The following is a 13,596-nucleotide window of genomic DNA, read 5'->3' as shown; positions in this document are numbered from 1 at the left end:
ACATCCAGACATTCTGTCTGAATAATGCAACAGTTGGCTGTACCCCATGTAAAACATTTTTCTTTACAGAGACCTTTGTGTAGAACCAGCTTTATTTTACTTTTCAAAGTTTTACTATACAAATGTGCAGATGATATCACATGGGAACAATAAGTTAGTTTGCCCTTCATCATTTCAATCCTACCCTTATTACACACCTAGCCAAAACCTTTGGCAAACCATCACAGAGGAACCATAGAGCAGCAGGATGGTGTCATTTAAGAATTTCTATGTAAACGCAAGCTTTTTTTGTTGTACAAGGCAAGCTTCCATGAAGCAGCACATTGTCTAGGCAACTGTATCTTTTAGGTTGCATTAACACTTAAGTGTTTTGTAGCTTGAAGCTGCATAAATGTTCAAACTTAAAAACAAGAGTTAATTACCTGGTAACTCTATTTCCATGAATCCTCCAGGACAGCACATGAGAGGCTTTGTGAATAGACCCTGGTGCCAGCAAGCAGGAACATCAGAATGGTTTGCTATTACTTTGGTAAGTATTCCAGTTGTGGGACCTTCTCTCCCCATTACCTCTCATGCTGTCCTGAAAGATGAAATAGGAAAACAAGAGTTAATTGCTTGGTAACTATTTCCATGAATCTTCCAGGACAGCAATGAAGCCTAGAAAACCCCAGATATGTGACCCCCTCCAAGTCCACTGTCCCTGGAATCATGGGGAGGCATATACTAGGAGGCCCCTGCAACTAGCACAAAGGCCTGAGGGAAGAATAACAAACCATTCTGATGTTCCTGCTTGCTGGCACCAGGGTCTACACACAAACCCTCTCATGTGCTGTCCTGAAGGTGAAATATGGAAAATATTTTGTTCTCTATGGTGCCTGTCCACATTACACCCGCTTCAAGCTACAAAACGCTTGTGTGAATGCAGCCTCAATTGTAGCACTCTCTACCTACATACATGATGACCACATACACATAAAGCATGCAATAGGCTCTATAAATAATGCAGACACATAAAAATAAGAGTCTTCTAGAATATTTATTTCCAATATACCTGCATTGGAATATTAGACAAAAAAGGCACAAACTCACATAAAAGAAACAACATTAATAATAATCGAGGCAGATCTACAAACAGTACTCATTTCAAAAAGAATAATGTTATCAAACAATCAGAATTGGTCTGAAATTCAGTTGAGGTTTGACTTAAAGTACAACCCGACAAGAAAGCAGCACATTGTGTTATACATTTTGTTTGGGCTCTCCTCATTTTGCTGGTAAAGAACATGAAATAAAAAGAGAACCGTACCTTAAAGAATGTGAGTAGCAAGGACTGACAGAAGAACCAGGACAGAAATGATATAATTATCACATTACATGGCAATTTATTCCAAAACTGATATAAGTTGTAGGTATATGCTAGTGTAGGTTTTTCTCCCTCTTCTTGTATTTTACTTGGAAATCCTTATCTACATACCTGTCAGAGACTAAAACTGCCCATAGACCAGTAGAATATCATTCAAAAGTTCATACAGAAATTCTGAAAAATGGTTTGTCAAGAGTATTGATCTTGTCATAATTAAGTCAACTAATTTTGTTCAAAGGCCCTTAAAATTTTGCTTAGGCCAGCTACCTAATTTAACCACTTAAAGACTGAGAAATGTACATTATATACCTGGATGATGCCTGCAGCTACAGGCATCATCCCAGCATCTATTTTCAGAGTTGGCAATGCTCTTTAAAGTAAAAGCAATCCTAGCGGCTCATTAGGAAGCCCGGGTCTGAAGCCGGCCGTTCCATAGGCTTATATAGGTGATCAGGGACCGGACCTTCCCCAATCTCTCTATGAGAAACCAGAAGTGATGAGCATTTGGCCACTTACAGTTTCCCCATTTCTGTCTTGTAAAAAGCATCTGATCACATTGATCTTGGTATGATCAGATGCTTTTAAGGGCAGAGGCATAATCTGGGGTCTAAAAGAGGACCTATCACTGCTTTTTGCTGTCACAATGGAAGTTTACTTTCCTTGGGATAGCAATAAAAGTGATAAAAAAATTAAAGAGACAGTGTAAAAAAAATACAAATAAAATTAAAATTTTTAAAGCACCCCTATCCCACGAGGTTCATACGCAAAGGCGAACGCACGTGTTGGTCCAGCACACATACGTAAACAGTGATCACACCACACATGTGAGGTGTCACTGTGAATGTCAGAGTGAGAACGATAACACCAGACCTCCTGTGTAACTCTAAACTGGTAACTTGGTAAACTAAAGGCTTTTAAAGAGTCTATGGTGATTTTTAAGTACTCTAGTTTGGTGCCATTCCACGGACGTGCACAATTTTAAAGCATGACATGTTAGATATCTGTTTACTCAGTGTAACATCATCGTTTACATTGTACCAGAAAGTTTGTATATTTTTGTGCAGTAAAATTTATTAAAGTATATTTTCTCCCAAAAAATTGTGTGTGAAAAAACCACTGCACAAATACGTGACATAAAAAAATTGCAAAACCCTAAGTAACTTTTTAGCAAAAAAAATACAAATTTTTACAATAAGAAAAAAGTGTCAGAATAAGCCTGGTCTTCAAGTGATTAACTACCAGATGTATTAAACAGGTTTCAGTGAGAGTTTTCATAAACGAAGTGCCCGGTCACACTGGGTGCAACTTGCTATGCGAGTTGAAAAATCGCATGGCAAGTTGCATCCTATTATCTGCAATAAAAGTGGTCAGAGTCCGAACCGATTTCTAAAGTAGTGCATGCACTACTTCAGGTGTGACTTGCATAGACATCTGTGTCTTGCAAGCCGCAGATGTCTTGGAAGTCGCGTTTCTCAAGTCGGAATGACATCCAACTTTCCGATTTCAAAGTCGGATCGATGTGACCTGGACCTAAACACTACATTCACAGAATTTTGTTTGTGAAAAAATATCCATTCTGCTACTTTGAATTTGCCAGTTACTATGGTTGGAAACGATCATCGTTTTGACCCCACTAACCACTAAAAAATGTTCTGAAAATTAAAAATTTTTAAACAAAATTCTACTGGTGTGTGGCCAGAAGCACAAAGGCAGCCTCCATGTTTCCCTAAAGGCAGAAATTGTCATTGTCTCCCTGGTGATTTTGCTTTTATTTCTAATCTGTAGGTGACAACTTCCCTCAGCCTTAAGTCAAAGCTGGGTATATTCTGTGCAAGTTTCATCCAGTTTCTGATGAACTGGACAAAATGACTGATGTGGATGGCCTCTATCACTACCCTCCTCACTGACATCCTTTAACTGAAAAATCAAAGGAGCAGAATTGTTGGCACAACAGCAGCTGCTTCCAATCAGATCCAGCTGCTGTTATGATATTCTGACAGCCACTGGTGCCGACTGTCAGAATACAACAGGCATGGTGGGGGGACTCGTCCATGCACACTGTATACCCAAATACCCACAGGCTGATCAAAAAGAAACTATATATGTACAGCTTAACAATAGCAGCTGTGAAAAAGGGCATTGGACTTGGAAAAAATACAAAGCTGGCAGGCAATTCAGTCCTATAAAGTCTACTGAAAAACAAATACATGATTTGGGTGGACTACACTTGAATTGTACAGAGGTAATCAATGAAATCGTTAGGATCTAGTGGAATCACTGGGGACCAAATCCTAGCGACTTAACGGGGTTTAGTCTTATAAAGAACTAAGGTCACAAAATAGCTGCCTTCACTGTACACAGGAAATGCTGTACCCCCTGCAGACATAGAACACCTCGTCATGTTTTTCCTTTGGTTACCCTTCACTACATTAAAAAGAAGAAAAAAAAAAATCAGAAGACTGAAGAACAGTAGCTGCTTTCCGGTCAAACATGAATTATAAATAGATGTTACCTACTTTGCTGGGTAATTGGAAATGTAGGCTTTTGCAATACATTGTTTTCAGTGCATATACCCTTGCTCTCCAAGCTATATTTTTATAAACGGTTTTCCTGTTTTGTCAATCATAGCAAAAAAAAAAAAAAAAGAAATATCTTTTCAATATACCTTCTTGCATGCATGATGATTTCAACTAACTTCATTCAATAGTTAAATCCAGCCAAATGCAATCATCTAGCTTGGACTAGAGGGTAAACAGTGAACTAGTAGGTCTGCAGCACTGAAATTGGAATGTTAATCTCTCAGAGAATATCTGTAGTTTATGGATTACCATTCATTCTAGGTTCCCATCTGCATGGGTGCGGGAATGTGTGTAAATTGCACATGGTCCTGCACAAACATGCAGCCACACACAAGAAAACACACGGGGGTACCCTCATGTACTGAAAAATGTAGTGTGGTTTCCCACACACACACAAACACGTGGGTGCTTGGTTTGCATGCGTCCGCATTTTGGAAAAGGTGCAGGGACCCTTTTCTGCAAGAAGCGCAGGTACACCAGCCCATTCAAATGAATGGGCTGCTGCCCCCATGCAAACACGTTACGCAGAACCGCACAGAAGTGAACCTAGCCTGACAGGTCCTCTCAAATCATGCATCAGCCATTGGAAGAGATAACTAAAACCAAAGGGAAAGCTATCTGTTCTGGAATGTTTTGCACTCCCTGTATCACAAGGCAGCATAAAGATAATGTCTGCCCCAGTGGTAAGCTCTGTCCCTAATGCCAGGTGCTGCCCCTTCACAACTGTGGCTTTTTTTTTTACTGTAAACACCACTGAGGAATAGGTGCACTAATTTTTGTAGTAGTAAGCATGAGGCAAAGAAGTAAGAATCCTAATGCATGTGGTCTCTAAGGCTTCATTTACACTAGTCTTCTGCGTTTGGTTTATTTAGGACCCAATCACACAATGCTGCATTCTGCGGCCTTGCCGAATGCAGCCCCACTGAATAGATAGGACAATTTTCCTTTGCGTGCTTTATGCCAAGTTCACACCACTGTGTTGTGGTCACATATGCTCAAAGAAATAGGAGATGCACTACTTTTTTCACAGGAGCATATCGTGACACACTACACTGCATTACAATAAGCTGCATAAAGGTAAATGAAATATCATTTTGACATTTCAATAAAGGTATTTTTAAAAAATGGTTAATGGTGCAATGAGTTGTAATCAATGTATTTACACTGCTTACTTCACAGCACACAAGTGACTGCATTATAACACGGTTGTTAGTGCGAACAGGTTCTTAAATGCGGGAGAAATTATATGGGAAACATAAACAAATTTTTTACTTCCCAGATCAAGTTCTCCCCTTCATTTAAACCAGGGGCATCCAGCCTTTTGACTTTCCTAGGCCACATTGGAAGAATTGTCTTGGACCACACATAAAATACACTAACAGTGAAGATAGCGGACGAGCAGAAAAAGGTCGGTTAGATCGCAAGTTAATGATCACTGAGATAATGTACCTGTAATAAAGCTTCATTTTTTAAAAATATATTTTATTATAAAAGGAAAAGAGGGAACATAAAACTACTGCGATATTTAACATGGTTTTCCATAAATGCATCACTATCTAGTTTGATGGATGTAGTAGCAATTCCCAATGAATTCTCAAGGTGCTTATCAGATATTTTGGTTCTAATTTTGTCCTTCATGTGCTTCGTCCTTGAAAGTAATTGCTCAAAAATATAGGTGCTGCCAAAAACTAATGACATGAATAAGGCGTAATAGTGAAGAGTGGGAGATTTTTCTTTGGGAAAATATAACCTTTAAAAGTCCAGTGAAGAGACACTGTCAAATTTCTCTTTGTAAAGGCATCTTTATGGGGGAAAAAAAAAACCAAAACCGTTTTAAGCAAGTTTATGATTTTGTGTTGGGCCACATTCATAGCTGTATTGGGCCTCATGTGGTCTGTTGGCCTCAGGTTGGACACCCTTGCTTTAAACGTACTTATGTTACATGCGTCTAAAGTATCTATTTTGCCTCTCAAGTCACAGAATTCTATTTTCTTTAAAAGCAGCTAAACTGAATGCACCTTAACCCCTTGGCACCGGCACCTACCTGTCTTTTAAGGGTTTCAGGGTCATGTGACCACCGTGATTTGCTGTCACGATTGGGAAAGGTCCCGATCGAAAGAGGAGATCGGGACCTTTCCGTGAGTACCGGACATGTGCTGGGAGCGTGCAGGGTGAGCACTCTCAGCACATATGTTTTTTCTTAATTGCACGCAAATGTGCGGCCGCTCGGCATCAAGGTCCAGACACCGGGAGGTTAATGCAGGTAAGAACACAATATACAATGTATGCACTATACATACATTTATATGCCTTTGGAAACATCCTATAAACACATATAAATGCACGTATGACATTGCCAGTGTGAATGATACCTAAAGTATGCCCACTGCTTCACGACAACAAAATTCTGTTTGGGTTACCTAGAATGACAAACCTGATGTCTTCTTTTAAGAAAAATGGCAGCAGGAATTTGATTGGATGCTTTGGACAAAACACAGACTTCTGTTTTTTATAACTTAGCCTCATTGTATTGTCATCATTAAACAGCCCAGGGACATTTTACCAAGTATGCACACTCATTTTCCTGCATAAATGCAAGCATGTGCCAAGAAGAGACAATGCAATATTCCTTATTGTTTGTCTTTGGATGTAAAATTTTAAATGCTTACAATATAAACATATTCCATAGAAAAGTAGCAATGCCTTTTTGTCACTGCAACCCTAAAATGCCCAATTCCAGCCCAAACCTTTTAGGTTTTGATTAAGTGAGTAGGAAGTTAGGCCTTCTGTCCTGTTCCTGTTGGCTGTGCCCTAACTGGGGAGATTTTTCCTCACTTCTTACCCTGAAATACCAAAAAAAAAAAAAACTTTTTAAAATGTTCTTTGTCCACTTTGAAGAGATTTCTTAAAGTGTTTCTAAAGGCTCAAGGTTTTTTTTTACCTCCATGCATTCTATGTATGAAGGTAAAAAACTGTGTGTGCAGCATCCATCCCTAATACTCATCTAAACCCTCTCTCGATCCAGCGACATGCAATGAGGACTCAGCTATCCCAGGACTCCCTCTTCTCATTGGCTGAGACAGAAGCAGTAGCCATTGGCTCCCACTGGTCAATCACATCCAGTGAGCCAATGGGAAGAGAAAGGGGGTGGCTCCATGTGTGAATGGATACATGGAGCAGAGGGTGCCCCCATGGTAAGCTGCTTGCTGTGGGGCACCTGACAGGAGGGAGGGGCAAGGAGTGGGTGAGGGACCTAAGAAAAGGAGGATCCGGGCTGCTCTTCCTTAAAAAAAAAACAAAAAACCTTTAGAAATCACTTTAATAGTTCTTGTCCCTCAGACCCCATGATAAGAAATTATTTAAATCTCCTGAATGGGGACAAAGACCATAATAAAAAACCTTTCCCTTCTATCTAAATCAAAAAGTTTTTATGGGGTTGTAAGTAGTATCCACAAATGTTTTTCGATCCACAGGATCTATAGGGAATACATATATGTCTTAAAAGCCATATTCAAGCCCTGGCCAATAACATGACTCATGATTTGTTTCTAGCAGCTGGTTGGAAACTAAGAGCAGGGTGGTCATATTGGGGAGAAAGGTTGTCATTGGAAATCTTGCACTATCTACCATTTTTATAATTTTACAGTAAAGGAAGAAGTAAAATTTTTTTTAATAAACTGGAATTTAAATGTTATATTTTGCAGCAAATGAAAGATAACTGACATCTTACAAACCAGTTTATTAGACTGTATTGAGTCTAATAGGTGAGTAGCAGATATGTTCTGGACTAGCATGACTAGTTTTATTGCAAGCGCTCTCATTTTGGGAGGAATGGAACATCTAGCCTTTTTTTTTTTACCTTAACGCATTCTCTTCATTAATGTAAAAAAACCTTTCAATGTCATCTACCCCCTAGCCCCCCCCCCTTAAATACTTACCTGAGCATGGTTACAATCCAGCACTGTGCATGATCTTCTCTCCCCTTTCTCACAGGAGGCTTGACAGCAGCGGAAGCCATTGACTCCTGTTGCTGTCAATCAAATCCTGTGAGCAGAGAGTGAGGGGCAGGGTTGAGACGAATTGTGTGTGTCAATAGAGCCCACAGGAGTGCCCCAATAGCAAATGGCTTGCTATAGGGGAGAAAAGAAGAAGCCAAGACTGCCAGAGGGGGACCCCACAAAACCACTGCACAAAGCAGGTAAGCATTATTTTAGAAAAAAAAATAACCTTTACATCACTTTATTAATTCCAACAGCCAACACAATCTAGATTAAAAGTGCAACATTACTGCTCCAGCATGTTAAGCTGAAATATATAGAACAGGTATGTGACTGTACTACTTTGTCAAACAACTTTAATCACAATTCATAATTGACAAGTTTTCACAACTGTTAAAAAAAAAACAGACAAAAACTCACTAGTAGATTAAGTGGTTGTTAAATTTATCATTTACAAATAACTTTATAGATCTATTAAAATAGGCATATTTTGTCATCTTTTCTTCCATACATTTCTTATTTTTTAATAATTCTGCATTATACACAGTCTAAAACATTTACCTACATGTTAAGGGGTTGAGCCGTACGTAATATTGCAATTATGACATCAAAGCCTTCAATTGTGGTAGATTTAGTAAAAGGGAAAGATGGACAGATGCCAAAAAGTATGAAAGGAAGTGGAGCAGGGATGTGAATTATTGCACAACTTCTGGTTTAGAACCCATATCCGCTTTTTACATTTAATAACATACTTTAATGAACCACAACTGTCAACAACCTGTGACTCTGCAGTGCTGATCTAAATCCCCAGCATGTTTGAGAATTTTTAAGGTCTTAGTTTAATGGTATTATTCTGTCTTTTTTTTTTTTTTACATTTTCATCTTAAAAATCTGTAGTTCTTAAAAAAAAAAATAGCAATCTTTAAAAATGAATACGTTGTATGAAAGACAACGGAAAGGTGATACCAACACTAACTATGTGCTACCTTTCATTTTCTTAGCTACAAAAATGGACTGGCTGCACTGGGCAGAATGACACATCCTTTTTTTCTGCAGCTTTTTCCTTAACTCCAATTTGTTGTTGCCAATGCTGATACTAGCAGCCCGGGAGGCTAATGTGGGTCATTTTCCAAAGGAACTACAAAGAGCAGCAGTGCCAAGCAGTTTACAGTAACAAATGGCAATTAGGCTTCTGTATAGATCAGTCAGAATGAGAGATGAATGGTTACTATAGGTAACTGCTCTTTGCCAGGGCAAGCTGAATTCCAAGAGCTGAATAGCCAAGTGTGCCTAATATTACTGTTGCTGCCAAACATTTGAAACTTTTTGTGTTTAAGCCAGCTGAAGAGTATGTTGCTGTCTTTAACCCAAGTTGAATAGACAGCCTCCAAAATTCTATATTTCAATTCATCTGCCTCTGTGCTTCGCCTTAATAAATAAGCCCAGTGGAGTAACCATGGATCATGATGGGTAGTTTAGCTAACCAGTTGGAGAGCCTCAGATTGTCAATTACAATTAAAGAATCATATTTGCAATAGTCTTGGAAGTTTTAACGTAAAGACAATCATTTTCAAAGACGAAAAAAACAAAAACAAAACACAATTGTGCTATGGAGCCCTTTAACCTTATACAGAGCTATCCTGCTTAAATAAAGTGATGCATGTACAATAGGATTGATGTAGTTTTTGTTATTGTACCCCTTGACTGGAACAAAATAAGACCACTGAAAGCAAATTCATGTTTCAATAAAGTAAAACATAATTATGTATTTCACAATTACTCACAAGACACTTTCTTTCCTAAAAGTGACATAAATTAATTGGGAGCTCAATGGAAAACTCTGGAACAATGAAAATAGAAGGACAGGGGGCTTCTGTTAATACAATATATACACAATGCACCTGAGGAATGAGCTCCTTCATCACACAGGTGTGAGAATCTTAGCGTTTGCTTGTTATAGGACTACTAGCTCACAATATTAAGGGACGCCTAGAGTAAGCTACAAGGGGGTTCAAATTGTCTGCAAAAACAGGTAGTGGAGCTTGATCCAGAAGTGAGCTATCCATCAGGACCGAAGCACTGAGGCCTCCCGTTTATCGCTTAAGTCCAAAACTGAAAGAAAAACGTGCATTAGGTAACAAATGACAAAAATGTGTAAACATATCTATCTTTGAATATTGCAATGTAAGAATACAGTTGCTAACTTTCACTAAACAGCATCACATGAAGAGCACCTATACTATATGAATTCTGTAAGGGCAGAGGGTAGGAGAGGAGGGGAATATCACAGTAATTCCAATAGCTGTTTTAGTTTATAAGGGCTGTGTCAACAGGCTTTTGCTCACATCAGATCGAATTTGCTTTCCTATACAAGTCTAAGGAAATGCAAAACCCGTTTATAGCAGGTCCAGGTCATCAAATGCACTTGTTAATGAATTCTGAATGGTCTCAGCATCTCAAACTGATCTTGGGGATCAGAGGATCCTATTGCATCATCAATCACATGACTTCACCATGGGGTGACTGATGCAACGCGTTGCGCAGAACCAGGTGATGTCAGACCAGGAACTGGAAGTTTAGTGTTGGAGCACAGTCGTTGGGTATCGGTGTGTTTTAACTTGACTGATGCTTATTTTATTGCCTACATTTGTTTTTTCTACACATGAGCGCAATATTTTTGATCTGAATAAAGTGGATGGTTGGTTTTAATTAGTACATTATGGCAATCTTAAACTTTTAATTTTTTTTAGCATACTTCAGCTGCAAGTTGTATTGGGGAGCTGAAGAGTTTATCAGTTTATCTAGGCCCTTAGGGCAACACACATCCTTTACGGAAGTGGACATCAAGGTTCTGAGTGTGAAGAGGACCTCAGGCTCAATATTTCCCCATTATAAGGGCAGCAGATCTATGATCTCATATAGGTCCATCTGATAAGGTGAGGGCATATGTGTCACGAATGGTAAATCGCTTTGGGGTCATGGAGTGTTGTTAGAGCACTGGAGTGTGGGGATTAACTTCCACATGTATATTGAAAAGTACAGATTGGAAAATAAAAAGAACACTTATACATGGATTTATTGACTTTGTCTTACTTGAGCCACTTTTAATTCTTATATGGTTTCTTTATTTTCACAATAAAAGTTTTTTAGTTTTTGGGGCAGTGCAGCAGTACTATAAATGTAGATATATAATTTTATAATGTATGAACACACATCCGGTGCCAGCAGCAGCCACATTGATTGAACAAGGTGTTTTTCAGTATTTTTGATTTGGAATTTTTTTTATGTTAGGAGTTTGGAGAATAATTATATAGTTTGAGGCACACTTGCTGGCAATGCATGAGCACTCTATTGATTAGTTTGATTTAGATACCCACAGATGGCAGCCATAATGAAAAATGTATGAAGCTCAAAGACAGAATGTGTATAAGCTATGTATTCAAGGGAGTGACAACAGTCACAGGTGGGATTTTCTCACTTTCAGGGAAATTTACTATCACTTGCTGTCACATCTCCAGGACAGGAAGTGAGGGTAATCTTCCCAATAAGAAAAGAGCAGAGAGCAACGGAACCCTGACAGAAAAAAAAATGTTACTGGTCCCTGGCACATCAAACTGAACGTGCATTTTCTCAACTATTAAAATGACGACCAACTTTGTACAAGCCACAGATATATTTTAAGATCCAAATTATACACACATAAAATGCCTATTCAGTTAAGAAAAAACCTCCAAAAATATATTAGAATGACTCACTGAACTCAATGCATTGGTCCTAATCATCCGCTGCCACCATTCCTTTCACTGGGTCCTTCTCTCTCATCTAAGGATAAAACAGACACATATTAGTCCAGTTTCAAATGATCATAAACAGAATGATTATTAATCATAATTGATGTAAATTCATGTCCAAGTGCTCTCTCTATGGGTGATATCACTCACAACTGACTTGTCGATCACTGATGGAGGGAGAAGGTTGCCAGAGTCTAGGTGTAATTTAAGGGGTGTCATATGTATTTGCTAGTTTTTATCTGGAGTCTCTATTGGCAACCTTTGAATATTCAATGTACAGCACAGTGTACCACGTTGAAAAAATAACCTGACATGATGGCTGCCACATTCACGATGAGGTCACACACTGATGTCATTGTGCACGTGGCGGCCATCTTGTCGGTTGGAAACATTGGTTGGATACAGCATTGCGTTATGTTGTGCCTTTGTACTAGTTTTTAAATGTGAGTTTATCTTTTGGAATAAATTCTTTTGCTATCAATTCAATACACTATGAGATGACTTTTTTCCCTTCGATCTATGCATTCTGGAATATCGTTATCTATTCGGCTGAAGCTGATTTATCTACTAAGAGTGGTTCCACTGTGAACAAAGTTGGAAGTTCTGCTGTTATGACCTATGGTATTTTCACTGCCATGCTGACTGTTCCTGATGGGTGGTCAACCCATTTGGTAAGAGGCAGTAAATTTGGTGTGGCGGTGGAGGTTTTTCCCCGTTGACTATACTCTTGTGAATACCATTTTTCTAATTTCACCTATTGGGGACTCTCAAGGACCATTGGTTTTTCATTTCATCTGCACCATCTGACTGGGCTGATATTGATAACATGATGGACAAGTTCCACTGTTCATTTTTTATCCTACAGTTAGCGCTGCACTGTTATTTTATATTTTGATCATATTGTACCTGCGATATCGTGCTAGCTGCTTTCTTTTGTTATATTGGTGCCCTAGTGTGATTATTTATATATCTATATTGCATATGTTGTAAGGATTTTAACAAACTTTTACTGCAGATTCTTACTTTTGTTATTCTGAAGTAAAAGCGGTTTATCTGTGTCCATGTGCAGAGTGAATCTAATGGGAGTGATTTCATAATTATCAATTAGTTGCTGTACCTGCAAGTATATTTTTGTTGCAGGGGAAGCTCAAGTTTTGATTAGTATCTTAGTGCAGACTTCGGGAAAAATCAGCAAGCCTATCATACTACAAGGAAATTACACATCAACTGTGTACAGAATGTCTCCAGGTTGCCATATTGCACTGCATTTTACAAAAAATTACAGAGCTGAAGATTGAAAAAGAAAGGTAATATTTAATACCATTCAATTACAATATAATTTGTGTTGCAGTTGTATATGCTATATTATTTTTTTATTTCTGATTTTTTTCCCCAAAAAAGTGGAGTTACCCTTTAAGCATAATCAAAGTTTCTAGATGTTCCTTAGAAAGAAAGGAGGCTCTTTTCAAGTTTCTTAAAAAGTATGTAAACCTCAGCAATTAATGTATCTTATTTGATCTCTTTTACTCTGTTAAAATACCATTGAAAGCACTTTTTTATATTTGGTATCTACAAGGAAAGTCTAGGATGATGACACTGTTCCTTCATAGATATTTGGCTCTGTGGGTGAGTGTGGTCACTGCAGGACAGGATGCATGTTAATGGCTAGATCAACAGCTGAAAATAAACAGAAAAAGGGCCTCAAAAAAGAAAACTAATGCAGCTACCACATTTCATTATGGTAAGCTGCAATATATGACATCTTTGTTCTTTGATTTAGTGTCACTTTAAAATCCTACTATAAAGTGGTTTTTGAAGGGGAAGCATACAAAAAAAAGTGGAGCTTAATTTAATGTGTTACTAAA

The 13,596-nt window shown here is 38.4% G+C and overlaps 1 protein-coding gene across 1 annotated transcript in view; it reads right to left on the bottom strand.

The window, feature by feature from the left end:
* Positions 1 to 1,017: 1,017 nt before the first annotated feature.
* The window catches only part of PITPNA (phosphatidylinositol transfer protein alpha), a 107,526-nt gene continuing 94,947 nt past the window's right edge, over positions 1,018 to 13,596 (bottom strand). Inside the window, exons 11-12 of the mRNA XM_089657899.1 lie at positions 11,696 to 11,762; positions 1,018 to 10,052 (exon numbers count right to left, since the gene is read on the bottom strand). Of these exons, the coding sequence (XP_089514025.1) occupies positions 11,715 to 11,762 (48 nt within the window). The 3' untranslated portion in view covers positions 1,018 to 10,052; positions 11,696 to 11,714. The remainder of the gene's footprint in view (positions 10,053 to 11,695; positions 11,763 to 13,596) is intronic.

This window comes from Staurois parvus, unplaced genomic scaffold (assembly GCF_062004578.1).
Source record: "Staurois parvus isolate SC_StPar_1 unplaced genomic scaffold, SC_StPar_1.0 ptg000029l, whole genome shotgun sequence".
Lineage (NCBI taxonomy): Eukaryota > Metazoa > Chordata > Amphibia > Anura > Ranidae > Staurois > Staurois parvus.
Note: the sequence above shows the minus strand (reverse complement) of the source record. Positions and strands in the feature narration are given on the sequence as shown.